Below are 25,255 nucleotides of genomic sequence, written 5' to 3' on the forward strand. Positions count from 1 at the left end.
ACGGGGCGACGAGGAGGAGGGGGAGGTGAATTGGGGCCCGGATTCGGCCGGGCTGGGCCTCGCAGGGCAAGGTCTGCCCCACGGGGGACAACCTGATCGCTTTGTATCCCCCCCCAGCGCTTAGAACAGTGCTTTGCACATAGTAAGCGCTTAACAAATACCATCATTATTATTATTATCCCGGGGGGGGAGGCTGCCCCCCGCCCTCCCTCCGTCCCTCCCACGGCCCCTGGAGCAGGCCCGGCCCCGCCCCCGCCCCGCCCCCGCCCCGCCCCCGCGGCCGGCGGCTGCTGCGCCGTGTTGCCATGGTCACCAGGGCCTCGCGCGCCGTCGCCGCACTGCCTCACGGGAACGATCCGGCTGCGTCTCCCCGACTCTCGCGGCTGATTGGGGGCGGGGACGGGGGCGGGAGCGGGAGCGGGAGCGGGAGCGGGAGCGGGCCGGAGGATAAAGGGCAGGACGGCGGCCGGGAGAGGTTGCCCGCAGCCACCGAGGCCGGGGTCACCTCCCCCTTCCCCCCGCGCCCCAATCCCGGCCGCAGCCTTTCCCGCGGGTGAGCTTGGGGGTGGGGAACCCGACCCCGCACCGCAGCTCCCATCCCCCGGGCCGCTCCTGCTCCCCCGCTGGCCCTGCCCCTGCCCAGGCTGCTGTCCCTGCCCCTGCCCAGGCTGCTGTCCCTGCCCCTGCCCCTGCCCCGGTCTCCGTCCTTTCCCAGGCCCCGCCCCTATCCAGGTCTCTATCCCCGTCTCTGCCCCGGCCCCTGCCCCTTGGCTCCCCTCGGACCCTGCCCCGACCCTTGCTCAGGCCTCTGTCCCTGTCCTCACGCCCACTCCTTCCCAGGTCCCTGCTTCTGTCCCTGTCCCTACCCAGGCTTCTGGCCCTATCCCTTCCCGGTCCTCCATCCCTATCTCTGCCCAGGCCTCTGCCCCAGCCCCTTGGCTCCCCCTGGACCCCGCCCCTACCCCTGCTCAGACCTCTGTCCCTGCCCTCACCCCCACCCCTTCCCAGGTCCCTGCTTCTGTCCCTGTCCCTACCCAGGCTTCTGGCTCTATCCCTGCCCCTGCCTCCTCTGTCCAGGGCTCTGCCCAGGCCTCTGCCCCAGCCCCTTGGCTCCCCCGGACCCCGCCCCTACTCCTGCCCCTACCCCTGCTCAGGCCTCTGTCCCTGCCCTCACCCCCACCCCTTCCCAGGTCCCTGCTTCTGTCCCTGTCCCTACCCGGGCTTCAGGCCCTACCCTTTCCCGGTCCTCCGTCCCTATCCCTGCCTTTGCCCCTGCCCCAGCCCCCTGGCTCCCCCGGGCCCCTTTCCCGAGCGGCGGCAGGCGGAGTTCCCGCTTGGGCCGAGGCTCCGGGGCCTCTTCGCGCCTCCGAGATGCAGTCGGTGTGGCGGGGCCACAGCGCCCCCTGGTGGCCGCGAGTGCGCGGCCCAGGCCGGGGCCGTGTCCGAGGGGCGGGTCTCTCGACTCTCGTCTCTCGTCTCTCGTCTCTCGTCCCGACCAGGGTGTCCGGCTCCCCACTCCTAATCGGGATGTCCAGCTCCCTTGTCCGGAGAAGGCTGGCCGGGTCCCCGACCCCGCGCTCCCACTCCGCAGCCCCGCAGGGCGGGGAGAGGCCACCGGAGCACGCGGAGAGGCGACAGGGGAAATTTGGTGAAATGGGAAGAATCGGGGCCTTCCTGACGGGAAGAGACAGCCAAGTGGGGAAGGGGCCTCCTGTTCAGGTGGTGAAGCTGGACGCGAACGAGGACCGGCGGAGAGGGGGTGGTGGATGGGGCCGGAGGTCGGGCCGGCGGTGGGGATGGCGATGGGGGCTTGCTTAGTCCTACCGCCCCCGGATCCGGCCACCCCGAAATCCCGGGCTCCCTGGTGGTGGGAAGGTCCCAGTTTGGGTGGCACCCTCTGCGGTAGAGCCCACGTATGCCCCCGCAGGCGTACGCCTATGCCTGTGCCCGCCCTGGGGAGCCGGCAGGAGGGGTGCCCAGCTGGCTCGAGGATTCTGGGCTTGGCTCCTTTGGAGATTGGCGGGAATTGGAGCCTCATGGGATGGGGGAGGGAGCACTGGCCAGAGCCAACCAGCTCTGCAGCCTCCAGGCCCTTCTGTCTCCCTCTGGCATCCTGGCATAGCTGCCAGCCTGCGGGCACGTGCCCAGCGCCACGGGTGCCCAACACTTGCCGTCGTGGGTGTCCCGTGGGCACTGCCAGCTCTCACCAGCTGGCTCCCTGCTGGGCTTGGCTCCTTCCCCAGCTCATTCTGTCGGAGGGGGCTCTGGGAGGAGGGTTTAGGGGAAGTGGGGACTATCAGACTCCCCGTGCTGCCCCCGGCGATAGGAAATTGAGGTTAGAGCTGTTCCTCCAGGGCCTTGGAGACCCTAGGGGTGGAACCTGGCCTGCCCTGGCCCAGCTGCCTTTTTCCTAAACTCCCGTGGCCACCTCATTTTGACCTCCTCTAATCCCCGCCCCCTTTAGTTGCTTCTTCCTCAGACTCACCTCCCCTCAGCCCCAGCCCAGCATGTACCTGGTATTCCAGAATGTTCATCATGGGTCGGTTCCACATGCGTGTGTGTTTGTGTGTATGTAAATGTCAGTGTGACCTGGACTTGGTGGCCACAGTTGGGTCTGTTCTGACTCAGTTTTCCCAAAATATTAGTGACTTTGGAGTGGTCGCTTAGGTATGTCAAAGGAAGTTATGGGTTCAAGCAGCGTGGCATAGTGGAAAGAGCATGGGCTTGGGAGTCAGAGGTCGTGGGGTCTAATCCCGGTTCTGCCATTGATCAGCTATGTGACTTTGGGCAAGTCACTTGACTTCTATGTGCCTCAGTTACCTCATCTGTAAAATGGGGATTAAGTCTGTGAGCCCTACGTGGGACAGCCTGATTACCTTGTATCTACCCCAGCGCTTAGCGCAGTGTTCAGCAGGTAATAAGAGCTTAACAAATGCCATCATTATTATTATTATTATTATTATTATTCGAGGGGTTGGTGGGCCAGTGGGGGTTGTAGTGGTTGCCTACAATTCCTCTGTGGTTAAAGCCACCTCTTCCCAGCTCCCAGCTAACTCTGGAGAGAATCAGTATTCCCTGCCCCACCCCCATTAGGGTTAGGGTTCCCCCCAACGAAGTGGACGAGGACCTCCCCGCTATTCTCAAGGTCCTTTGGGAGATGTCAGTTGCTTTGTTCCAATGAGGCTGGATCTGGCTGGGGGAGGGAAGCCCCCTGTGCTGGAGTGCAAGGCACCGGTCTTTTTGAACTAGGCTGGCCAGCTGGTGACTCAGCTCCACCACCCCTCCTGCCCCACCTCAGCTGTCCTCACCCTGGCCTGGAGCACACAAGGGACCCAAGGCCCAGAGAAGGACGGTGCCTCTCCTGGGGTCACACAGTAGGACTAGAACTCAGGACTACTGTCCCCGGATTGCCAGAGAGAGGGACATCTGTCACAGGGACGGGAGGCTGGCTGCCAGCTCTGCCCATCTTGGCTGCTAGTAGTGAGGGCTGAGCTGGTGGAGCCTACCCACTCCAGAATCAAAGGTCAAAGGCTCCCCTTGACCTCTCATTTCCGGAGTCGTGGTCCCACCTGGCAGCCCTGCCCTGCGGTTGTGGGGGGCTGGCCTTGACCGTTGACCATGACCCCTCACCATGTCCTCTTCACTAACCGCAGCAGAGTTCCCTCCCCAGGGGTCTTTGTGAGCCTTGGCCCTCAGGGGCGGGCGGGGGGAACGGGCATCCTTAGTGTCTGCAAAGAGTGACTCCAGCCACCGGGGGCAAGGGCGAGGGGGGCGGGTGGGCCGGCAGCCTAACCCTCTCCTTCTTTGATGCGGTGCCAGAGCCCGAGGTGGGGGCCGGGCTGGGGGGCGGGAGGGTGAGTCAGAGGGTGGGAACGGCCGGCCCCATGTGTCACAGGGAGGAGGCTCGGCTCCGAAGGGAGACGTCACCCGCTCCCCCCACCCTGAGGGGGACTCTGGTTCCAGGCCTTGACCAGTCAGCAGGGCCTGAGCCAAGGCTGGCTGCGTGGGCAGTGGGGGAAACCCTCTGGCCAGGCCCCCGGACCTCCAATGGGGCAGTGTCACCTGCAGCCCCTCACCTCTGGACCAGGCCATATCATCTTGGAGCAGGTGAGGGGGAGGGGTTAGGCCAGAGGCGGTGGGGCGGGGGAGCGACTGACGTAACACTAGTTACGTAGGGTAACACGAGGTCGCAGGATAACAGAGTCATGTAGGATGACACGGGCTCCCAGGGGGAAGCCAGGTAGGTGAAACGGCCAGCCTCTGTGTGCCCTGTGCAGTCCGTTCCCATCGTCTCTGCAGGTTCTCTCTCCCCCTCCTGGAGGTACAACCCTCCCGTCTTCTTTCTCCTTGCCTGGCCATCCTCCCTCAAAGGAGAGGAGAAGAAGTTGTTCCCCACCTCCCATTCCCCCTCTCCCCAGCAGCCAATGGGCAGGGTTTGCCAATATCTTGGGGAAGGGTTGGCTTGGGGCAACAGGGCAGCCTGGGTCTGATCCAAGCCAGAGGGATGCCCCGTATGGCCCATCCAGTGTTCTTGATCTTTGACCCTGTGGATTTCCACCTTGGCTGGTTTTAGGGATCCCTCCCCGGTGGGGAATGAGCTCGGCACCCGAGAAAGTCATGAGAAAGCTTGGTGCACCTGGGCCTATGGGGCCATGGCTATGAGAGGATGGGGTTCTGTAGAGGGAGGATGGTAGTGGGGTGAAGCTGTAGTGAATGGAAGGCGGTAAGGTGGAGGCAGCGCTGGGCTTTTGGTAAGGTGGGGACAGTGGTGGAGCCACGGTAATGGGAAGGTGGTGGAGTTTCAGGGTTGGGAAGGTGGTGAGGTGGGGACGGTTGCGGGCCTGCAGTTAAGGTGGGGACGGTGGTTGGGCCGCAGCGATGGGAAGGCAGGTGGTGACAATGGTGGGTCTGCGGTGATGGGACAGAGCTGGGCCTACAGGTGTGGGGGCGGTCAGTGGTGGGACCACAGGGAAGTAGAATTGGTGGTGGGGCTGCAGTGAGATGGAGACAGTGGTGGGGCTGCAGTGAGATGGAGACGGTGGTGGGGCTGCAGTGAGGTGGGGATGGTGGTGGAGCTGGAGTGGTGGGAAGCCGGTTAGGTGGTGACAGTGGTGGGCCTATAGTGAGGTGGGGACAGTGGTGGGACTGCAGTGAAGTGGAGATGGTGGTGGAGCTGCAGTGAGGTGGAGATGGTGGAGGAGCTGCAGTGAATGGGAACAGTGGTGAGGTCATAGCGAGGGAGAACTGATGGGGGTCGGGGGACTGCAGTCAAGCCATGGTAAGGGAGAAAAACCAGAGTGGAAACTGGGCTCTTCCCCCATGCCCTCAAATATGATCCCCTAAGGGCCCAGAAGTTACTCTTCACTCTAACCTGATTCCCTCATGCTGCAAAGCTGCTGCCCTGAGGTCCAGAGAAGAATGGGCTGTTTCCTCAGCTACTCCCAGCCACGGAAACCAATAAGATGTATCCCTCTAGTCTCTTTGCTGAACTGTCCTGTGCCCAGGACCATGGCCACAGGCAGACTGAGGGAACCTCCTCCCCAACTACTTCCAGATTCCCACCCACACACCTGATTTTTCCCCTGCCCGTCTGGCCGGGAACTGCCCTCTGCCCCCCACTAACTCCTCCAGAGTCTACCCCCATTCTTGGCTGGGTGCGGGGTTGTATATGGGAAGGGCAGGATCACAGTGGGTGGAGGTGGGATACTGCCACATCTGGCCCTGTTCCTTCCCACTACCCAATCCATCTCCCTTACAGCTTTGCCATTCTCCTCTATGAGCCCCACAACCATGCCTCAGTGCCCCCCTTCAGTTATGGCCCAACTATCTCTCCACCAGAAATAATAATGTTGGTATTTGTTAAGCGCTTACTACGTGCCGAGCACTGTTCTAAGCGCTGGGGTAGATACAGGGTAATCGGGTTGTCCCACGTGAGGCTCACAGTTAACAGTGTCACAGTGACAGTCACACAGCTGACAAGTGGCAGAGCGGGAGTCGAACCCATGAGCTCTGACTTTGAAGCCCACGCTGCTTCCCCGTATGCCTTCCACCATCCTTCTCCTCCTCAACCGAGCACTCTCCACCCATCCCACCAAAACCCTACCAAATATCCACCTCCAGGAAGACTTCCTGGGATAATTCAACCGAACTCCCATTAGGGACGGCTCCTGTCTCCTTAGGGACCACGGGCTATTGTCACCCAGGTCTTCCAGCCTTCCTTCCTTCCTGCCTTCCAGCTCTCCTATGGGGCTTCGTGTCTTTCGTTCTTTGGTTCTTTGCGAGTGTGTGGGTGTGTATTTGTGTGTGCGTGTCTCTGCCCGTGTGTGTATTGTGCATGTGTGTACCTGTGTATCTGTGTGTGGGTGCGAATGTGTCTGAGATGAAGTTAATGAAAACAATGTCCGCAGCCTCTGTGAAGGAAAGGATGGAAGGCGAGAAGGGAGTACAGGTAAGGAAAGGTGAGGGCGCGTTTTCCAAATGGGAGGAAGCGGGTTCCCCACCCCCCCATCCCCACTCAGGTCCAGGGGCTGGGCGGGCAGGAGGGGTGGAGGGGGGGGTGTGGAGGGGCTGGGGAGCCGGCACGTCGGGGTCTGGGGGGCAGCGAGCTCTGATGGGCACCTGGCCCCGCAGCGCTGGCTCCGCGCCCGTTTCGCAATCTCGGGACGAGCGGGAGCCAAAAATCCGAATCAATAAACAACCCCGCGGGGAGAGGTGGGGCGGGGGCCGAGGGGAGGGGTCCCAGGGTGTTCTCCCCTGGCGCCCTTCGCCTTCCCGCGTCCCGCTCCCCACTGCGTTCCCCGAGCGGCGGCTCTGCGGGCGGGCGATGTGCGGGCGATGTGCGGGCGGGCGGCTGAGAGGCCCGCGGGGTCCGCGGGGGCCCCGGGTTGAGTTTACCCGCACTGGAGAGCCGAGGCTAAAGCCCCCTGCCCAAGGTCCGACCCCACGGCCCCAGATCTTGGAGGCGTGCGGGGGCCGGAGGGTCCGAGGGGCGGGCCCCGGGGAGCCGGGACCGGGTTCGATCCATTGTTCCGGTAGAGACGGGGGCCGGGCCGGGCCGGGTGTCCGCGGTCGGGGTCGCGGGGCTGGGGGATCCGGGAGGTTATCGGAGCGGGATCAGCGCAGGTGCCTCACGGCGCCGGATCGTAGGGGGGAGGAGTGGCGGGGAAGGGGCTGGAGGCGGGGAGGGTGGGGGGCTGCCGTGCAGCTACTTGTATTGCGGCCCGGAGCTGGCAGGGTCCCAAGCGGATAATTAGTTCAGGAATGTGGAGTGTGTGTGTGTGTGGGGGGGGGGGACACTAAAGGGGGAGTTAAAGGGGTGGGGGAAAACAACACACACATACACTCACTGTGCTGGGCGCTGGGGGAGGGACGGGAAGGAGACACGGTTTCTGTCCTCGAGGCGTTACCAGTTTGTTGAGGGGACAGGACGCGCGCACACACACACACACACACACATAGAGGATGCTAAGGGAAGGTCGGGGAAGGAGGAGGAGAGCCCGTCCTACCCTCGAGGCGCTGCCAATCTACTGGGAGGGAGGCTACATGTGACATGACCCCACCGCGGTGGCCGCTTGACCACCAGGCGCCTCTCAGGCTCGTTCAGCATTTATTCGGCACTAGAGCGACCCTGTCAGTGTCCTTAGCCTTCGGTGAAACCGAAGCTGGAACAGGGGCTTGTTAATTTGGCCCCAAGAGTAGCTCAACTGAGAGGACCACCTGGGAGGATCACCTGGGCTCGGTTTATTGCTTCTCTTACTCCCCCTTCCTGAGCCGACTCGGTAGTGGAGTAGAGGTTTCCCCGGACGCTCCAAAGTTGCTGTCCGCCCGTCGAGACGTATGGGACGGAGGAGGGCTGGTTTCAGCCGCAGTTTCCCCGTTTGTGGGATGGGCTTGGGCGAGGCGGAGCCCACAGAGACGCTTTGTTCGACTCCCGGGCGGAGGGGCCGGGCCCGGGGCTGCAGGAAAGTCCAGACTCGTTCCGGGGTCGCAGGTCCCGGCGGGGAGAAGCTGGGTGTCAGGGTCCCCTGCCCCACAGTGTCACTATGAGCTCGCACTCCTGGATGAGTGTGACTCTGTGGGTGTGGCGGGGGATGGAAGGCGATGCTGATTTGGGGCACCCTTTCTGCCCAGGGCGGCTTCCGGCCGGAACCCTCGTCTTCCCCCCGAGTCCAAGGGCCCCTTCACCGTCCCGTGTGGACGCGCCCCGATCCCCACGGGCCCCGGGGAAGTCGCGCCCAGCCGCCCGTTAACCCACCCGATAAGGCCAGGCCGGGCCGCGGGGACGCATCGAGGACCCTCCCTCCTCCAAGCGCTCGCCCGCCGCCGCCGGCTCACTCTCCCAGGCAAGGGCGTGCACACAGACATGTGCATACGCACACCTGTATGCATGCGCGCGCGCTCGCGCTCACACACACACACACACACACACGTCTTCAAAGAGTTGGTAGTTGAAATCATGGGAGTGAATGAGTTCTCCAAGACCATCTCGGGGACCCCCGCACCTCCTCCGAGGTGGAAACCGGCGAGGCTGCGCAGTCCCCAATGGCGGTCCAGGGTCACCCGACCCTGTCCTGGGGCTCCCGCTGCGTTCCCGGCCTCTGCCGAGTTACGCAGAGGGACTACTGGGCTGGGGTTAGTGTTGCTGCTGTTGTTTTTTTGAGGGTTTCCCTCCTGATTTTCGCAAGGAAGTGGAAAAGAACGCTCTGCTCTCCCTAGGCCACTCTGGGTGTCGCGCTCAACGATCGCTGGCCAGTGGGTGAGGTCCAGGGGGTCTGCTACTGGTGCTACCCACTCGGCAGTGGGCTAGAGGTTTCCCCGGACCCTCCAACGTTGTTGTCCGCCCGTCGAGACGTATGGGACGGAGGAGCCCTGGTTCAGCCTCAGTTTCCCCGTTTGTAGGATGGGTGTGGGAGAGGCGGAGCCCACAGAGACGCTTTGCTCGACTCCCGGACAGGGAGCCAACCTGCCGGGGACCCAGGCGGCGCCCGTAGGCCCCGCCGACCTTTTCGGAGCGCGGGCGGTCTCCCCGTCGGCCGCGTCCCTTCCGAACGGAAGGCCTCTTCTTCAGGTCATTCAGAGTCCAATACGGACGCCGCGAGGTCACGGGGTGCCGCTTTTATGTGTGTGTGCGGATTTTACGGGGAGGAGGGAGGCCCTTCGAGAGGGAGGGGAACAGAAAATCTCAGGGAGACGGCGGGGAAAAGAATTTTTCGGTCGGGGAGAAAGGTTGGAAGCCGGGAAAGGTTCTCTCCGCCCGGAGGCAGAAACGAAGAGAAGGAGAAGATGCGCTGGAGGATATAGCCGTCCGGCCTGGAGGTGAGGATCACTTGGGGTCGAGGGGGAAGGCGTCGTGCTGTTTTCTCCAAAAGGGACAGGAGTCGGACACGAAATCAAGCAATCAGTGGTTTTTGTTGAGCGCGTACTGTGTGTAGACCACTGTACTAAGCGCTTGGGAACGTACAATATAACAAGAGTTGGAAGACACGATCCCTGGCCACAACGAACTTAATTCTGTGTCCGAGGACGCTGGCCGTCCTCCGCTCTTGGAGGAGCCTAGGGCGGGCGGTAGGGAAGAGGGCAAGAAGGGTGGTGGGGGAGGAGGGGCTTCGGAAATGGGAGCCAGTTGGAGTCGTGCGGGTGAACAGTTGAAATGGCCTTCCCTCCCTCCCTCCCTCCCCGACGCTGCCCCCGGCCCTGCCCCTCCCTCAATGGATCCAGACTGGGGAGGGGGAAGGGGTCGGGCGGGGCAGGGGGGAAGGAGGTAGAGAGCGAGGGAGGAAGCAGCCCTTGGCCTGGCGCAGCTCCTTTGGGGGTTCTCTGCCCCTTTCGGCCGCCTGGCCCGGGGCTGTCAGCACTTCCCGATTACTGCCCGGTTTCTCGTTAACGTCCACGGTGCCAAGGAGGGCATGGGGGTGGGGGTGGGGAGGGCGCGTCCTGAGCCGGGCCAGGGCAGGCAAGGCCAGGATGGGCCAGGACCAGCAAGAAAGTCGGTGGAAAGGCCAGAGCCAAAGGCCTGGGAAGGCCGAATATGAAGGAATGGGTTTTCTCCCACCTCTTCTCGGCAGCCTTTCCCGATTCATTCCCAGCACTCAGGGTCTGCCTACCCAACAGCCATCCTTAGCACTTGGGCGATTGTAGCGGTACCGGTTGTATAGGTGTGTATTTAAACTGTAGAGTTGTTTGGTGCATAGACATGCACTTCCCTGTAGTGGTCCCTGTTGTGTACCGGGTATTCAATTCTAGCAGTGTCTGTTTTGTACGTGTGTAGTTAATTGCAGCAATGCCTGTTTGTGGGGATGTTCTCAATTTTAGTGCCATTTCTTCATTGTTAGTTCATCCTGAGCCAGCATGATCTAGTGGATAGAGCACAGGCCTGGGAGTTAAAAAGACCTGGGCTCTAATCTCAGCTCTGCCACTTGTCTGCTCTGTGACCTTGGGCAGTTCACTTCACTTCTCTGTGCTTCGGTTGGAGATTAATGGAGATTAAAACTATGACTACGAGCCCCATGTGGGACAGAGACTGTGTCCAACCTGATTAACTTGTATCTACCCCAATGCTTAGAACAGTGCCTGGAGCATAGTAAGTGCTTAATACCATAAAAAAAACCCCAAACCTGACTCTCCCCTCTCCATTCCTAATTTTCCCCCACTGCCCCAGCACAGACCAAATAATTGGAGAAAGCTTGTTGGAGGAGGTGATTTTTTATGATATTTGTTAATCTTCTTATATCCACCCCAGCGCTTAGTATAGTGCCTGGCACATAGTAAGTCCTTAACAAATACCATCATCATTAAGTACTTACTATGTGTTATACTTCATCCTAGGGGCCGGAGTAGACAAGAGTTAATCAGATTGGATGCAGGCCCTGTTCCACATGGGATTCAAAGTCCAAGTAGGAGGGAGAACAGGTATTTTACGGATGAGAAAACTGAGGCACAGAGAAGTGAAATGACTTGCCCAAGGTTACACAGCAGGCAAGTGATGGATCGGGGATTCGAATCCAGGACCTCTGACTCCCAGGCCCTTGCTCTTTCCACTAAACCATGCTGCTTCTACAAGGGCTTTGAATATGGAGAGGAGTCTAGGGAGGGAGGGAAGGAGGAAGGGAATTCTGAGCCAGGGGAATGGCATGAGGGGGGACAGAGGCAGGAGAGTCAAGAGCAAAGTCTAGCTAAGAAGGTTGGCTTGGGAGCAACAAAGACAGGAAGTTGGAGAATAGTGAATAAAGAGAACAGATAGGCAACGTGGGACCAGATGGCCGAGAGCCTTGAAACTGATTGTGAGGAGTTTCGTTTTGATGCTTCGAGACACAGGAAAGCAGTAGAGGGTTTTGAGGAGAAGAGTTGTGGATAGAGGGATGCTCAGGAAGGTGATCTGTGCAAGGTGGCCTGGGTCCAGCTGCAGGGCCAAGTGCCCCTCTCACGATACCCACTCATTGGATCCTCAACCTGCTTTTGAGTCCCTTCTCCAAACTCAGCAACCATTCACCAATCCATCCACCAATCGGTCCACCAACCCATCCGTCCATCGTTTTTATTATGTCCCTGAGCACTGTATCATTGTAGTTATTGAGAGAATGTGAGGGGAGTGAAAGACATGGCCCCCGGCCCTCGAAGGCTAGTAGGGAAGACGGTGCCCACATATTTTCAAATAGCGGAAGCAGGAGGAAGGCCAGAGAGAGGAATGGCTCAGTCTGGATTCCGTATGAAGTAGGGGAACTGATGCTGGCTTCGGGAAGTGCGACTTTGTAGTTGGTCCTGTGCCCCGAAGGTAGTGCAAAAGTCCAGTGGGTGGGTGGTGAGTCCCCTGGAGAATGCAGCAAGGCTCAAAGAGGAACCACTGATGGAGCTTCTGTGCGAGGTCACTGGGAGAGTTTTAGGGATGGAAAGCCCTCATTTCCTCTTCCCCCACTCCCTTCTGTTTTACCCTCGCACTTAGATTTTCACCCTTTATTCGCCTCTCTCTCGGTCCCATAGCACTTATGTACGTAGCCGTAATTTATTTATTTATATTAATGCCTGTCTCCCCCTCCACATTGTAAGCTCGCTGTAGGCAGGGAACGTGTCTGCCAACTTTGCTATGTTGTATGCTCCCAAGCGCTTAATTCAGTGCTCTGCACTCAGTAAGCATTCAGTGAATACGATTGATTGCATGTTGGAGAGAGGAGAGTCAGGAGTGTGGGATGGGCCATGTTGGGTCACTAGGGGGAGAATCTGGGTTGGAGAGGGGAGACTCGGGGGGGGTTGCCTTTTCAAGGGAGATGAAGCAGGGAGGGGGCTCGCTTGTGCTTAGGAGATTCGGGGAGCATGATTGTGTCTGGGCCCGATCTTTGCTCCTCCTCCCCGTTCCTGGCCCTGATTTCCCACTCTCCAGGTCCCAGACCTCGCTTCCCTCCTCCGACCCCCAACGCTGGTCTCCCGCCCCCGCCTCCTTCCCGCAGCCCCAGGGAGCACACGTGCCACGTTAATTAGCACGATTCCGCTTTCGCTGGGGAGGCTGGGGAGCATGAGAGTTGGCGGCGGCTCCTTCTCACCGCTGAGCGCTGCCAGGCTGGGGCGGAGGCCAGAAAAGAGGCAGGGCCAGGGCTGGCCCTCGCGGGCGTTGGGTGCGTGCGCGCGCGCCTGTGCATACGTGTGTGTGTGTGTGTTTGCAAATGTGTGTGCGCTCGGGTGTGTGTGTGTTTTCTGGAATGGATAGACTACAAGCAGCCATGGTGTCTCTCCTCTTCAAAGAGTGCTCCTGGCCATTCACCCTCATGGTGAATGAGGGGATGGTGACTCTCCTCCAGTGACCCAGGCTGGACCATCCTAAACCCCTGACTCTTCCCTCTCCATCCTTGCTCCTCCCCAGTGGCCTACCACGGACCATCTAACACCACTGACTCTCTCCTCTCCATCCCCGATTCTCCCCACTGATTCAGCATGGACCATCCAACAACTCCTGACTTGCCCTCTCCATCTTTGGGTCTCCTCCAGTGACCTAGCATGGACCATCCATTGGCTCCTGACTCTCGATGGGAAAATAAATAGGCCAAAGTGGGGCTTGACGCTGGTCAGTGTGTCTGAGCCCCAGGCTCTTCTCCCTCTGCTCCCAAAGCCCCCCATATGTCCCTTTGCTTGTCGGACGAGGGGGAGTGAAGTTTTCACGTTTATTATAAATCGGCCTTTGCAGGGAAAGTGCTACAGGATGCAAAAGACAAAAACGTTACAAATAAATATCGGTCCAAGGCAGTGCCCCATCCCCTGCCCCAGACAGACCCACTGCTTCAGATGGACAGAGGGACCCTGTGGGGGCAGGTGGGGGGTGGGGGAAGGGAGGAAGGTCTGCTGCCTGCTGGGTCTGTCCTGGGCCTTAGTCTGAGCCTAGCATCTCCTCCAGCCTTCCCTAAGTCTGGAAACGGGGAAGGAGACAGGGGCCATGGGAGGTTAATAGCAAGTTCTGAAGCGGTTCTTGTTCTTCGCATCCGAGATGCTGGCTTCCCCTTCCTCCAAAGCTGGGCCCTCTCCACGGCTGTAGCCCTCTTAGGCCGGTCCCCTTCTGCTGCTGTAGCCCTCTGAGGCCGGTCCCTCTCTGCCGCTGTAGCCCTTCAAGGCCTGTGCCCCTCCGCCACTGTTCCCCTGTGAGGCCACCTCAGGCCCAAGCCATCTCCTCTGGGGCCTGGCGAGGGGCTGTCACCGGCCTACCACGAGACAAGGGGACCAACAGTCCGTCCTTTCAACTGTTCCTCCACCCCTTCTGCATCCACGTGTCCACCAGAGCTCAGCCCAGACCAGCACTGGACACACGGTGGTCAGGGCTCAGGGGTAATAGTGCCACCATCTCAGTGCCTGGTCCGGCCTCACCAGGTCCGCCTGGGGGCCACCTCTCCCCTCGCTCGGACCCATGGGGCCTCTGTGCCGGTTTCTTCTGAAGGCAGTGGGACCCTCTCAGCGCTTCCTCCGCCAGGGCAGGGGCCGGCTGGGGGCCGGGCGCGGGGGTCCTGCCGGGGCCAGACCGCTCCTCCAGGCGATGTCCCTGTAAACCAGGCAGAGAGAGAGAGAGAGAGAGACTCAGTCCTTGTCCAGAGGCCTCAGGGGCCCCTCCACAACCCAGGACAAAGGCGGGTTGGGGTCCCCGCCCCAACAACCACACGCGATCAAAAGGAGTCGCTCGGCCCCACCCCATCCACGTGGTGAGAGCCCAAGACCCCAGCCCATTCTACCACTCTTCCAACCCAGGATTCTGTTTCCAACAGGGACAGCAGGATGCTGGAAGGGACTGTATGCTGGACCCCCACCTGCATCTTTCTACATCACTGACTCTTCTCCTCGTGACCCAGCACGGGCCATCCAACACCCCTGACTCCACCTTTTCCATCTCTGACGCTCCCTCAGTGACCCAATCTGGACCATCCAACAGTCCCGACTCTTGCCCCCGGGGTGAACCAACCATTGGACCAACCTCTCTGATTCCCCCTTCTCCTCTTCCCTGAGCCAGTAACCTAGCACGGATCATCCAACACCTCTCACTCTCTCACCTCTATCCCCGACTCCCACAGTGACGCAGCATGGTCCGACCAGCACCCCTGACTTTCCCTTCTGCATCGTCAACCACTCCTCCAGTGACCCGCTATCGACCAACCCTTCCGATTCCCTCTTCTCCCTCCCTGACTCTCCCCCCGTGACCCGGCACGGGCCATCCAACACCCCTGACTCCTCTCTCTCTCCCCATCTCTCTTTCCCCCAGTGACTCAACACGGACCAACCAACAACTCCGACTCTTCCCTCTCCATCTATGACTTCACCCAGGTGACCCAGCACGGAGCCTCCGACACCCCTGACTCTTCCCTCTCCATCCCTGACTCTCTCCCCAGGGACCCAGCACGGGCAGCTCCTCCACGGGTCTCTGTCCGATGACCCTGCCTCCCGGTAAGCCCCCAGCCCTGATCCCCCTCAGGGGGAGGGTTAAGGTAAGGGGGAGGAGGAAGGGGGCTCCTGGTCCCAGGCGCGCTGGGGGCGATGGGGAGGGGGTGTCGGCGGGTCGTACCGCGGCGAGGCCCGGCAGAACGTGTTGCAGGTGCGGTCCCGGGAGGCGGCGCACGCGCACCTGTCCGGCGATCTGCGGTTGCGCGTCGGCCGCTTTCCCAGGCCGTAGGGCGGAATGAGGCTGCTCGGGTCCGGGACGGGGAGACCGGGAGATAGGGAGCCGTCAGCCCCGGCTCCGCGCCGCAGGATTGCGCCGGGCCGGGGGCGACCCTCCCCCCGGCCCGGCCAAGCCGCTCCCCCCCCCCCCCAGCCCGGCCAAGCTCTCCGGCCCTCCTGCCTGCGGCCCGCCGCCGCCCCCGCCTCCTCACCCCGGCGTGTTGACCCAGATGATGTCCAGGTGGCAGAAGTAGACGCACTCCTTGTCCAGGAAGCTGTGGCAGGAGCATCTCCTGGTCCGCACGTGCTGGCCGCCCGCCGCCGGCAGGCCAGGCTTGGGGGAGGGGAGGGTCCTCGCTGTGCGGGACAGGCGGACCCACCATCAGCGTCCACTCCGCCCGCAGCGACCCCGCGCCCCGCACTCACGGCTCTGGCACCGGCGGAACCTGAGAGTTCACGCCGCGGGGGAAGCCGCCGCCGCCCCGCCGGAGCCGGGAAATGGGATGTAGCTCCCCGCCCCCGCGCCCCTGGTCGGGCAGGGGGCACCGGGGGAAGGAGGGGGGCCCCAGTGGCTTCGGGCCAGCCGGGCGGGGGGTCTCCGGGGGATGGAGGAGCCCGGGGCTGTCAGCGCCAGCTCCGCCGCGACCCTGCGGCGTCCCGCCCACCAGGGATGTCAACCAGCCGTGCGGTGCCAGGTCCCGCGGGCACGGCTGCGGCGGAGGCGGGGGGAACGACTTGACCCAACGCCCCATCGCCCCCGCTCCATCCCAGAGGAGAGGCGGGGAGGAGGCTTGGCCGGGGGCCGGGAAGCTTGGGGAGGGGGAGGCCGAGAGGCCGGGAGGTCGGGGGACCGAAGGGGCCGGCGAGGCGCGGGCAGGGGCCGTCCGCCCTCCCGCCCCTGGGTCCGAGGGTCGGGGCTGGGACCCGGGGTCCGGGAGCCCGGGGCCGGACCTCACCTTCTTGCAGGACGAAGAGCAGGGCGAGGGCGGCGGAGCAGCGGTCCCGGAGCAGCCGCAGGCGGACCATGGTGGCCGCCGGTCCCGGGCGGCGGCAGGAAGGTCTGTGCCGGTGTCGGGGCCGCCGGCCTCCTCTTAAGGCCGAGGGTCGGGGCTCCGCCCCCGCCGTGCCGGGCCAGACAGGGAGCCGCAGCTCCGCCCCCCGCACCGCACCGCACCCGGCCCCGCCCCGTCCCAGCGCCCTGCCAGTTCCCCGCCCACCCCGCCGGGCCCAGGGCTTGGCACCCTCTCCGGTGCCCCACGAGGGAGCGGGCACGGAGAGGCCGCGGAAGGCCGGCTTGGCTGCCGCTTGTGAGGGGGCCCGCCTCGGGCTGGGCAGGGGGCCGGGTTCGGGCTGGGCAGGGGGACTGAGCTCAGGCCGGCCAGGGGGCCAGGCTGTTTGTCTTGCTTCCCTTTCCTGATCCCTCTTCTTGGGAGAAATGTATGTGTGTGCGCACGCACACAGTTTGGGAGAACATGAGTGTGATTATGACATAATAAGAATTATGGTATTTGTTAAGCGCTCACTATGTGCCAAGCACTGTTTGAAGCACTGGGGTAGATGCAGAGTAATCAGGTTGTCCCTCCTGGGGCTTACAGTCTCCATCCCCATTTTACAGATGAGGTAACTGAGGCACAGAGAAGTTAAGAGACTTGCCCAAGGTCATACAGCAGACAAGTGGCGAAGCTGGAATTGGAACCCATGACCTCTCTGCCACGCCCTCTGACTCCCAAGCCCGTGCTCTTGCCACTAGGCCATGCTGTTTGTCCCCCAGCACGTGAAGGTGGACTCACAGAAGCAGGACACGGCTACAGACAGGGACACCCATGCACAGGTACGCAATATACAGACACGCTTGATGATCAAAGGCAGTGAATCTGGCCCTGACTAGAGTGACACAGAGTGGACACATTCCTGCTCAGTCAGCCATGTGTTTGGTGGGAGACGGGAAAGACATGGTCCTGTCCGTGAGCAGCCATGGTTCGGGGGGAGATGTGATGGACCTGGTCGTGTCCTTGGGCAGCCTCGGGTCCGGCAAGGAGACCGGATGGGCATGGCTCTGTCCTTGTGGAGCGGCAGGTCTGGGGGGAGACGGGATGGACACTGTCCTGTCCTTAGGGAGCCGAGGGTCCGGCAAGGGGATGGGATGGACTCGGTCCTGTCCCTGTCAGCCATGGGTCTGGGGAGAGGTGGGATGGACAGGCATGGATCCAGGGGAAGGCAGGATGGACACAGTCCCGTCCTCAGGCAACCATGGGTCTGGCAGGGAGGCGAGATTAAATTGACCAGAAGACTCATGTTAGCAGGGCCAATGTCCATGTCCCACTCTCTTTAAGGGCCTAAGTCATTTTGCATTAGAGTCCCGCTTTCACAAGGGAGGCTGCAGGGTGCCCATAGTGGGAATATTCCAGCAGCGGGAGCTTTAGATGCCCCCCACTGTCCCTTCTCTTTTTCTCTTTTTTTGCCCCTCCTCTCCCTTGTTCTCCTCCTCCTCCTTTTCCTTGTTTTTCTCCTTCTCCTCCCTGATTTCATCTTCCTCCAGCTCCCTGGGCCCGGGCAGCTGAAGCCCACGGATTTCAATCTCCTGGAGAAAACTGTGAATCTCCTTAGGGCCGGGAGAGACTCAGTCCTTCATCTCAGCCCCAATCCTACCCTTTCCCAAATGTTGACTGAGATCAGAACCCACCCCTGAGGGTGCCGAGTTCTTGGTTCAGTTCGGTTCTGGGCCAGGGGTGTGTTGGGCATCAGCCCAGATCCCCAGACCTCCCGCATTTTCCCCCTGCCAGAGGTGGCTCGGGTGATCAAGTGAAGGATGAGTAGGAGGTGGGGGAAGACCAGGGGAGACGTCTGAGAACTTCCCTCTAGACCGGAAGCAACTTGTGGACAAGGAATGTGTCTACCCACTCTGTTCTCCCAAGCTCTTACTGCAGTGGTCTGCACCCAGTAAGCACTCAACAAATACCACTGATTGATTAATTGATTGATGAGGGGATTGTACAGTAGTGGCACCTTTTTATTAAAGATAATTGTGGTATTTGTTAAATACTGGGTGTTGAGCACTTTACTAAGCTCTAGAGAAGATATGAGGTAATTAGGTCGGACATAATTATCATATGTAGGAGGTATTGAATCCCGATTTTACAGATGAGGAACCTAAGGCCCAGAGAAGTTGAGCGACTTGTCTGGGATCTCATAGCAGTGCTGGGATTAGAACTCAGGTCCTCTGGCTTTCATGGTTTTTCCACGAGCCTGCAGGGCTTCTCATTTTTTGAATGCCTCCACTTGGTGTAATATAATATAGTTGGCACTTGGGGCCTGATAGTCTTAGGTCTACCCCAGAGCCTAGTACAGTGTTTGGCATTGAATAAGCATTTAAATTCAACAGATATTATTTTTAATGTTGAGAAAAAAAGCATAGCTGGGCTCAGGGCCCTGGAGGGCTGGACAGTCCATACAATCTCTTGGCTGGGAAAACAAGAGGGTCCTGAGCCCCCCAAAGAGTCCACCCACACACCTACCCACCCACTGCTGCCTACCCTACTGCCTACTACACCCACTGCTGCCTACCTAGAGAAGCAGCGTGGCTCAGTGGCAAGAGCCCGGGCTTGGGAGTCAGAGGTCATGGGTTCGAATCCCGGCTCTGTTACTTGTCAGCTGTGTGACTGTGGGCAAGTCACTTCACTTCTCTGGGCCTCAGTTACCTCATCTGTAAAACGGGGGTTAAGATTGTGAGCCTCACGTGGGACAACCTGATTACCCTATATTTTCCCCAGTGCTTAGAACAGTACTCTGCACATAGTAAGCACTTAATAAATAGCAACATTATTATTATTATTATTACCCTCCCCACCTGCTCAGCCTGCAACTTGATTCCTGACCTCTAGTCCGGAGAGGGAGGGGCAGAGCATGCAAAGGGGGGAGGGTTGGGCCACTCTGCCTAGCCTTTGGTGAACAAAGGGCAAAGGTCAAAACAGATCCAGAGCCTAGGCTTTGGTTGTTTACTCTCCTGGTACTAGGGGGTTCTGGGGTAACCCTCGTGGGGAGGGAGGCTGGGTTCATAGAAGTGGTAAGACTAAGTGCATGCTAAGCGTTTACTGTGTGCAGGACAGTGTACTAAAGGGTGGGAAAGAGAATACGAGTGGGAATTCGACACCACCTTGACCCTTGAGGGGCTGGGTTCAGGCTCTGGTTGCATGGACAGGAGACCAGAGACCTGAATTCAAAGGCCAGAGCCCTTCTGAACTGAATAAATGAATAAGTCAGTCAATCAATCATATTTATTGAGCATTTACTGTGTGCAGAGCACCATACTAAGCACTTGGGAGAGTACAGTAGAACAGAGTTGGTAGATACATTCCCTGCCCACAACAAGCTCACAGTCTAGAGGGGGAGACAGACATTAATAAATATTTTCAATATAACATATAAATAAATATAAAAGTATAAAAATATAATATGATATACATAAATATAAATTATAGATGCATACATAGGTGCTGTGGAGCGGAGGGAGAGGTGAATAATGGGAGCAAATCCAAGTGCAAGGGCGACGCAGAGGGGAGTGGGAGAATGGGAGAAGAGGAAATGAGGGCTTAGTCAGTGAAGACCTCTTGGAGGAGATGTGGCTTCAATAAGGCTATGAAGAGGAAGGGAGGGAATTCCAGATCAGAGGCAGGATTTGGTCAAGATATCGACAGTAAGATAGATGAGATCGAGGTACAATGAGGTGGTTGGCATTAGTGGAGCAAAGAGTGCAGGCTGGGTGGCAGTAGGAAAGCAGCGTGATAAAGATTTGGGAATCATCTGCATAGAGATGGTAGTTGAAGCTATGGGAGCGAATGAATTCTCCAAGGGAGTGGGTGTAGATGGAAAGTAGAGGGGGACCCAGAGCTGAACCTCGAGGAACTCCCACAGTTAGGGGGTGGGAGGCAGAGGAGGAACCCGTGAAAGAGACTGAGAATGAGCGGCCAGAGAGATTGGAGGAGAACCAGGAGAGGACAGTGTCAGTGAAGCCGAGGTTGGATGGAAAAGTGGATGTCGACAGTGTCAAAGGTAGCTGAGACGTAGAGGAGGATTAGAATGGAGTAGAGGCCATTGGATTTGGCAAGAAGGAGATCATTTGTGACCTTTGATAGGGTGGTTTCTGGGGAGTGAAAGGGACGGAAGCCAGATTAAGGGTGCGAAGGAGAATTGGAGGAGAGGAAGTGGAGACAGAGGATGTAAAACAACTCACTCAAGGAGTTTTATCTCCCAGATTTTATGTCCCATCTACCACTGTGGCCCCTGTGGGCTGCCTGAGCCCTGGGTTCTCAAGCCCACAAGCCCCTGGGGCCCCTGGACACCCCATTACGTAAGCACTACCTCGAGCATCCTTATTTCTGCCCCCCTTCTGCCTGTACTTTTTTTTTTAGTATCTTACTTCCCCACTAGACTGCAGGCTCCTGGAGGGCAGAGTTCGTGTCAAACTCTACTGTTATCTTCTCCAGTGCTCAGTATGGTGCTCTGCACAAGGTAGGTGCTCGATAAAGACAATCGATCGATCGATTGATTGATTGATTGGTGGACCTGACTGGGTGGGGGTCGGTTTAAAGGCCTTCGAGAATCCGCGCCCAGACCCTCCCTCCCCCGCCAGGTCCCTTGCCCCAGTGGAGAGCTGCTGTGAAGTTTTGGGGGGGACGGGACGGGGAGGGCAGCCACCTTCAAGGCGAAGTGGATCCCAGGGGCTCAGTGACTAAGGGGATCCCGGGGGGGGGGGGGGGCGACGGAGGGGTAGGCAGGACCCCGGGGGGCAGGGGCGTTAGCGGGAGTCCCCAGCCTGAGTCACGCACGCGAGACTGGACAAGAGCGGGCTCCGGACGCAGCTGCGCTGACCTCATCCCAGGAAGATTGAGTTGGGGGGGGTCTCCCCCCACAGCTGGGTTCCAGGGATCCCCTCCCCCTCCCCGCACCAGCCGTAGCCCTTAGAGGTTCGGTGGTAATGGGTGTGACCTCCAGCCCCGGGAGTCGTGACCCTCTCCTCCACCGCTGGAAGGGTAGGGGTGGGGTTGGGGGGCTGTTTCCTTCTTTCCCAATCCCATAGTGGTCCCCTTCCCCTCTCCATCAAGCATCTCCAGCCCACTGTCTTCATGCATTCAGTCCTGGGGTAGGACTTCCGACTCCATGCTGATGAGGGAAGGTGGAGGTGGAGGATGAACCGGACGGACAAATCCCCCCCAGTCCTCCCTCATTCATGCCCGGTTCCCCTTTCTCCCTTTCATTTGCGGTGGGGAGGGGGCGCCTCCCGATCCCCACTCCTTCCGACACCCCCCCATTCCCTCTGGGCCCCCCAACCCATTCGCTCCCGGGGGCTACGTGACGTGGGTGACTAACGCGCGTGGAATTGGCACGGCGCTTTGTTCGGGCGGAAGCCAAACGTGCAGGATCGGCACGGCCCGAAGAGCGGGAGCGGGGCAGGGGCAGGGACAGGGGCGGGGCAGGGGGCGGGGCGGGCGCCGAACGGGAGCCCGCAGTGACATAATCACATGAAGGCCCAAGAACCGGGAGGATGAAAACAGAAGGAGAGAAAGCGAGCCCGAGGCGTCCCCTCCGCCCTCTTCCAGCTCCGTGGGATCCCGCGCGGGTGGAGGCGGGGTCTCACAGCCAGAGCAGACTAGACACGTCGGGGAGACCGAGAGGTCAAGGGAGAGAGTCTGGCCACCCAGGCCTTTTGTGTGATTTGGTCCCCCTGCTGTGTGGCAATAGAAAGCTAGGTGCCCTCTTTGAACTTCTTGGGAAAAAGGGCCCAAGTGGGGACTGCCCAGGCCCAGGCCTGAGGTGGCCCCACGCCGTCCCCTGACCTCCTCAGGGATCCGCCTCCCGGTTTGACCAGTGTCCGGCGGAGCGACTCTCAGCAATCAATCAGTAGCATTTATTGAGCTCAGAGCACCGTACTAAGCGCTTGGGAGAGTACGACAGAACAGACATAGACCACCCTTGCCCACAAGGAGCTTACGGACGATGTACATAAGTGCTATGGGGCTGCGGGTCGTGAATGGACCTCGTCCTTTTAACTTTCGCCCCAGGAATTCCCCAGTCCCCCCCGAGGGTCAGTGTGCCCAAGGGGATTAAAGCCGTTTCTCTCCCCTCTCGCTCTCCGCCCCGCACCCAGAGCAAAGCAGTGACGTCACACGGAGCGCTCTGTGTGTGTGTGTGTGTGTGTATATGGTGTGTGTGGGGGGGGGGCGGTGGTCGATGTTCCCCTTCCCCGGTCTGAAGCTGGCCCTGGCCCTGGCCCTGGCTCTGGCTCTGGCCCTGGCCCTGGCTCTGGCCCTGGTCCTGGCCCTGGCGAAGGGCTCTTTTCCCGGTCCCCGCCGGGGGACGTAGGATGCAGGGAAGGGCGCAGGGAAAAGAGAAGCAGCGTGGCTCAGTGGAAAGAGCACGGGCTTGGGAGTCAGAGGTCATGGGTTCGAATCCCGGCTCTGGCGCTGGTCAGCTGTGTGACTGTGGGCAAGTCACTTACCTTCTCTGTGCCTCAGTCACCTCACCTGTAAAATGGGGATTAAGACTGTGAGCCTCGTGTGGGACAAGGTGATTACCCTGTATCTACCCTAGCGCTTAGAACAGTGCTCAGCACAATAATAATAATAATAATGTTGGTATTTGTTAAGCGCTTACTATGTGCAGAGCACTGTTCTAAGCGCTGGGGTAGGTACAGGGTAATCGGGTTGTCCCACGTGAGGCTCACAGTTAACCCCCATTTTACAGATGAGGTAACTGAGGCACAGAGAAGTGAAGTGACTAGTAAGCGCTTAACAACATTATTAAAGGAGAAGTGCCCACGGGGCGGGCAGGGTGCGCTGGGGGAGGGCAGGGCCTGGGGAATTTCTGAGTTTTGGGGCCTCGAACGAGCCCTGGGTAAACGAAGGGAGGAAAGAGCAAGCGACCCCCTTGGTCCCTTGGAGGGCCGAGGTGGGGACCGGGGCCGGGGGCCGGGGGCCGGGGGCCGGGGGCCGGGGGCCGGGGCGGGCGCGCAGCTCCGCCCTCTCGTGGCCGCATCGAGTAAGGCAGTCCAGACCCAGAGGCCCAGGCGAAGGGGCTGGGGGAGCCCACCTCCTGGGCCCTATCTGTAACTACCCCCTTCTCCTCCTCCCCGGCCTACCCGCCCCTTCCCACGGCTCGCCTCGTCCAGTACAACACCCGGGTAGGGGGGGCGGTCGGGCAAGCGGGGTGTGAGGGGAGCAGACCCCGTGGACCTCACGGTCTCCATACCCACCGGCCTCTCCCCGAAAAGACCCGCTTCGGCCCCACTGAGGGTGGGGTGTGTGTGGTGCCGGCCAGACGAGGAACAGCAAGTTGCCGGAGGGTTCAGACAGCGCCCACCAGGAGCCAGGGATTCATTCATTCATTCAATAGTATTTATTGAGCGCTTACTATGTGCGGAGCACTGTACTAAGCGCTTGGGATGAACAAGTCGGCAACAGATAGAGACAGTCCCTGCCGTTTGACGGGCTTACAGTCTAATCGGGATGGGGCAGTGACTCTGGATGGGGCCCTGGGAAGCGGCGTGGCCTAATGAAAAACGCGCAGGCCTGGGAGTCAGAGGACCTGGGTTCTAATCCCACCTCTGCCAGTTGTCTGCTGAGTATGTTCTCGGGTAAGTCCCTTAACTTTTCTGTGCCTCATTTGCAAAATGGTGATTCGATATCCGTCCTCCCTCCTACTTACTCTGTGAGCCGTATTTGGCACCTAATTATCCATTATCTACTGGAGAATTTAGTACAGTGCTTGGCGTATAGTAAGCGCTTAACAGATGCCACAGTTTATTTAGGATGAGGTAGGTTGTGGAGAAGGTGAGGGGAGCTCCCACTGCTAGAGCAAATGAGCACAAGGCTGGGAGTCAAGAGACGGGGGTCTACCACCCTGCTGTTTGATTTGGGTGAAGTCACTTGTTGGTATTTGTATTTGTATTTGGTATTTGTTAAGCGCTTACTATGTGCCGAGCACTGTTCTAAGCGCTGGGGTAGACACAGGGGAAGCAGGTTGTCCCACGTGGGGCTCACAGTCTTAATCCCCATTTTACAGATGAGGGAACTGAGGCACAGAGAAGTTAAGTGACTTGCCCACAGTCACACAGCTGACAGGTGGCAGAGCTGGGATTCGAACTCATGAGCCCTGACCACTTCATCTCTGGATCTCAGTTTGCTCATCTGTAAAAGGACAATAAGATAGTTTATGAGCTCCTCATGGGACAGGGAATGTATCCCTTCTGTTAACCTTTTGTATCTAACTCAGCACTTAGCACAGATTGTAAGTGAGTACGAGTGTGTGTGTGCCAGAGAGAGAGAGTGTGTATGTGTGTGTGTGTGTGTGTGTGAGTGTGCTCTTTCCTATTTCCAGCTGTTATGTCCTCGTGGGCTGTATTGAGGAGTTTGGGGGGCTCTGGGGGCAGGCGTGTGCCTGGTCGGGGGAGGGGACTGGCCATGTCCCCTGCCAAGTAACATCTGGCCAGATGCCTAGAGCAGGGGTCAAGAGGTGCTCAAGTCCCTTCAGGACCCACCCTTGTGTCATGTCCCTCGGTGACCTCTGTGGCCTCCTGAGGGCAATATCTAGGGGCCAGGATCATGGCCTGGTCATGTAGACCAAACGGGGTGGGGGTGGGAAGGAGAAGGCATTTTCGGGGTCGGTGTCTGCATCTTAATGGCCCACTGCCTTTGGCTGGAGGGGACACCGCTGTGATGCCAGCTGCTCACCTGGTGGGGCAGGCAGGGTGGGGCTTCTGAGGGATGTGCCAGCCTGTGGAACAGCTGGGTGTGCCAGCTCTGTGCCTGCCAGACCATTGCCCCATGCCAACTCCTTCAGAGGGAATCCCAACTCATGTTTCCGGGTTGAAAGTCCAAGCTGCCTGGTGGGACAGTCTCACTGGAGGGCGTCCCCTATGTCCTCCCTGGTGCACCTGTGGGAACCAGCTGGCAGTGAAGGGAAATGTTCTGGTCAGTGTGCAGGGTTTGGGTCTACTCACTCCATTATCCTCTCCCACACGCTTAGTTTTTTTTGTTTGTTTGCTTGTTTGTTTTTTAATGGCATTTGTTCAGCTCTTACTATGTGCTGAGTACTGTACCAAGTATCGAGGTAGGTACAGGCTAAGCAGGTTGCACCCAGT

The 25,255-nt window shown here is 59.6% G+C and overlaps 1 protein-coding gene across 1 annotated transcript; it reads right to left on the reverse strand.

Moving 5' to 3' along the window:
• Positions 1-12,914: 12,914 nt before the first annotated feature.
• Positions 12,915-16,202, reverse strand: EDN2 (endothelin 2). Its single transcript, XM_029080456.1, has 4 exons — positions 16,077-16,202; positions 15,333-15,477; positions 15,026-15,145; positions 12,915-14,014 (listed from the first exon to the last, which is right to left on the reverse strand). Exons 1-4 carry the CDS (start codon positions 16,144-16,146, stop codon positions 13,927-13,929), a joined length of 423 nt encoding a protein of 140 aa, XP_028936289.1. The 5' UTR covers positions 16,147-16,202; the 3' UTR covers positions 12,915-13,926.
• Positions 16,203-25,255: the final 9,053 nt, after the last annotated feature.

Source organism: Ornithorhynchus anatinus, chromosome 16 (assembly GCF_004115215.2).
Source record: "Ornithorhynchus anatinus isolate Pmale09 chromosome 16, mOrnAna1.pri.v4, whole genome shotgun sequence".
Lineage (NCBI taxonomy): Eukaryota > Metazoa > Chordata > Mammalia > Monotremata > Ornithorhynchidae > Ornithorhynchus > Ornithorhynchus anatinus.

Bases quoted from the DNA above. Each gene is read 5' to 3' on its own strand.
- EDN2 (XM_029080456.1), bottom strand. From the start codon at position 16,146: ATGGTCCGCCTGCGGCTGCTCCGGGACCGCTGCTCCGCCGCCCTCGCC. The intron at 15,146-15,332 runs GTGAGGAGGCGG...GGACCCGAGCAG, and splicing joins ATCTGGGTCAACACGCCGGG to CCTCATTCCGCCCTACGGCC. The intron at 14,015-15,025 runs GTACGACCCGCC...CCTGGTTTACAG, and splicing joins TTCTGCCGGGCCTCGCCGCG to GGACATCGCCTGGAGGAGCG.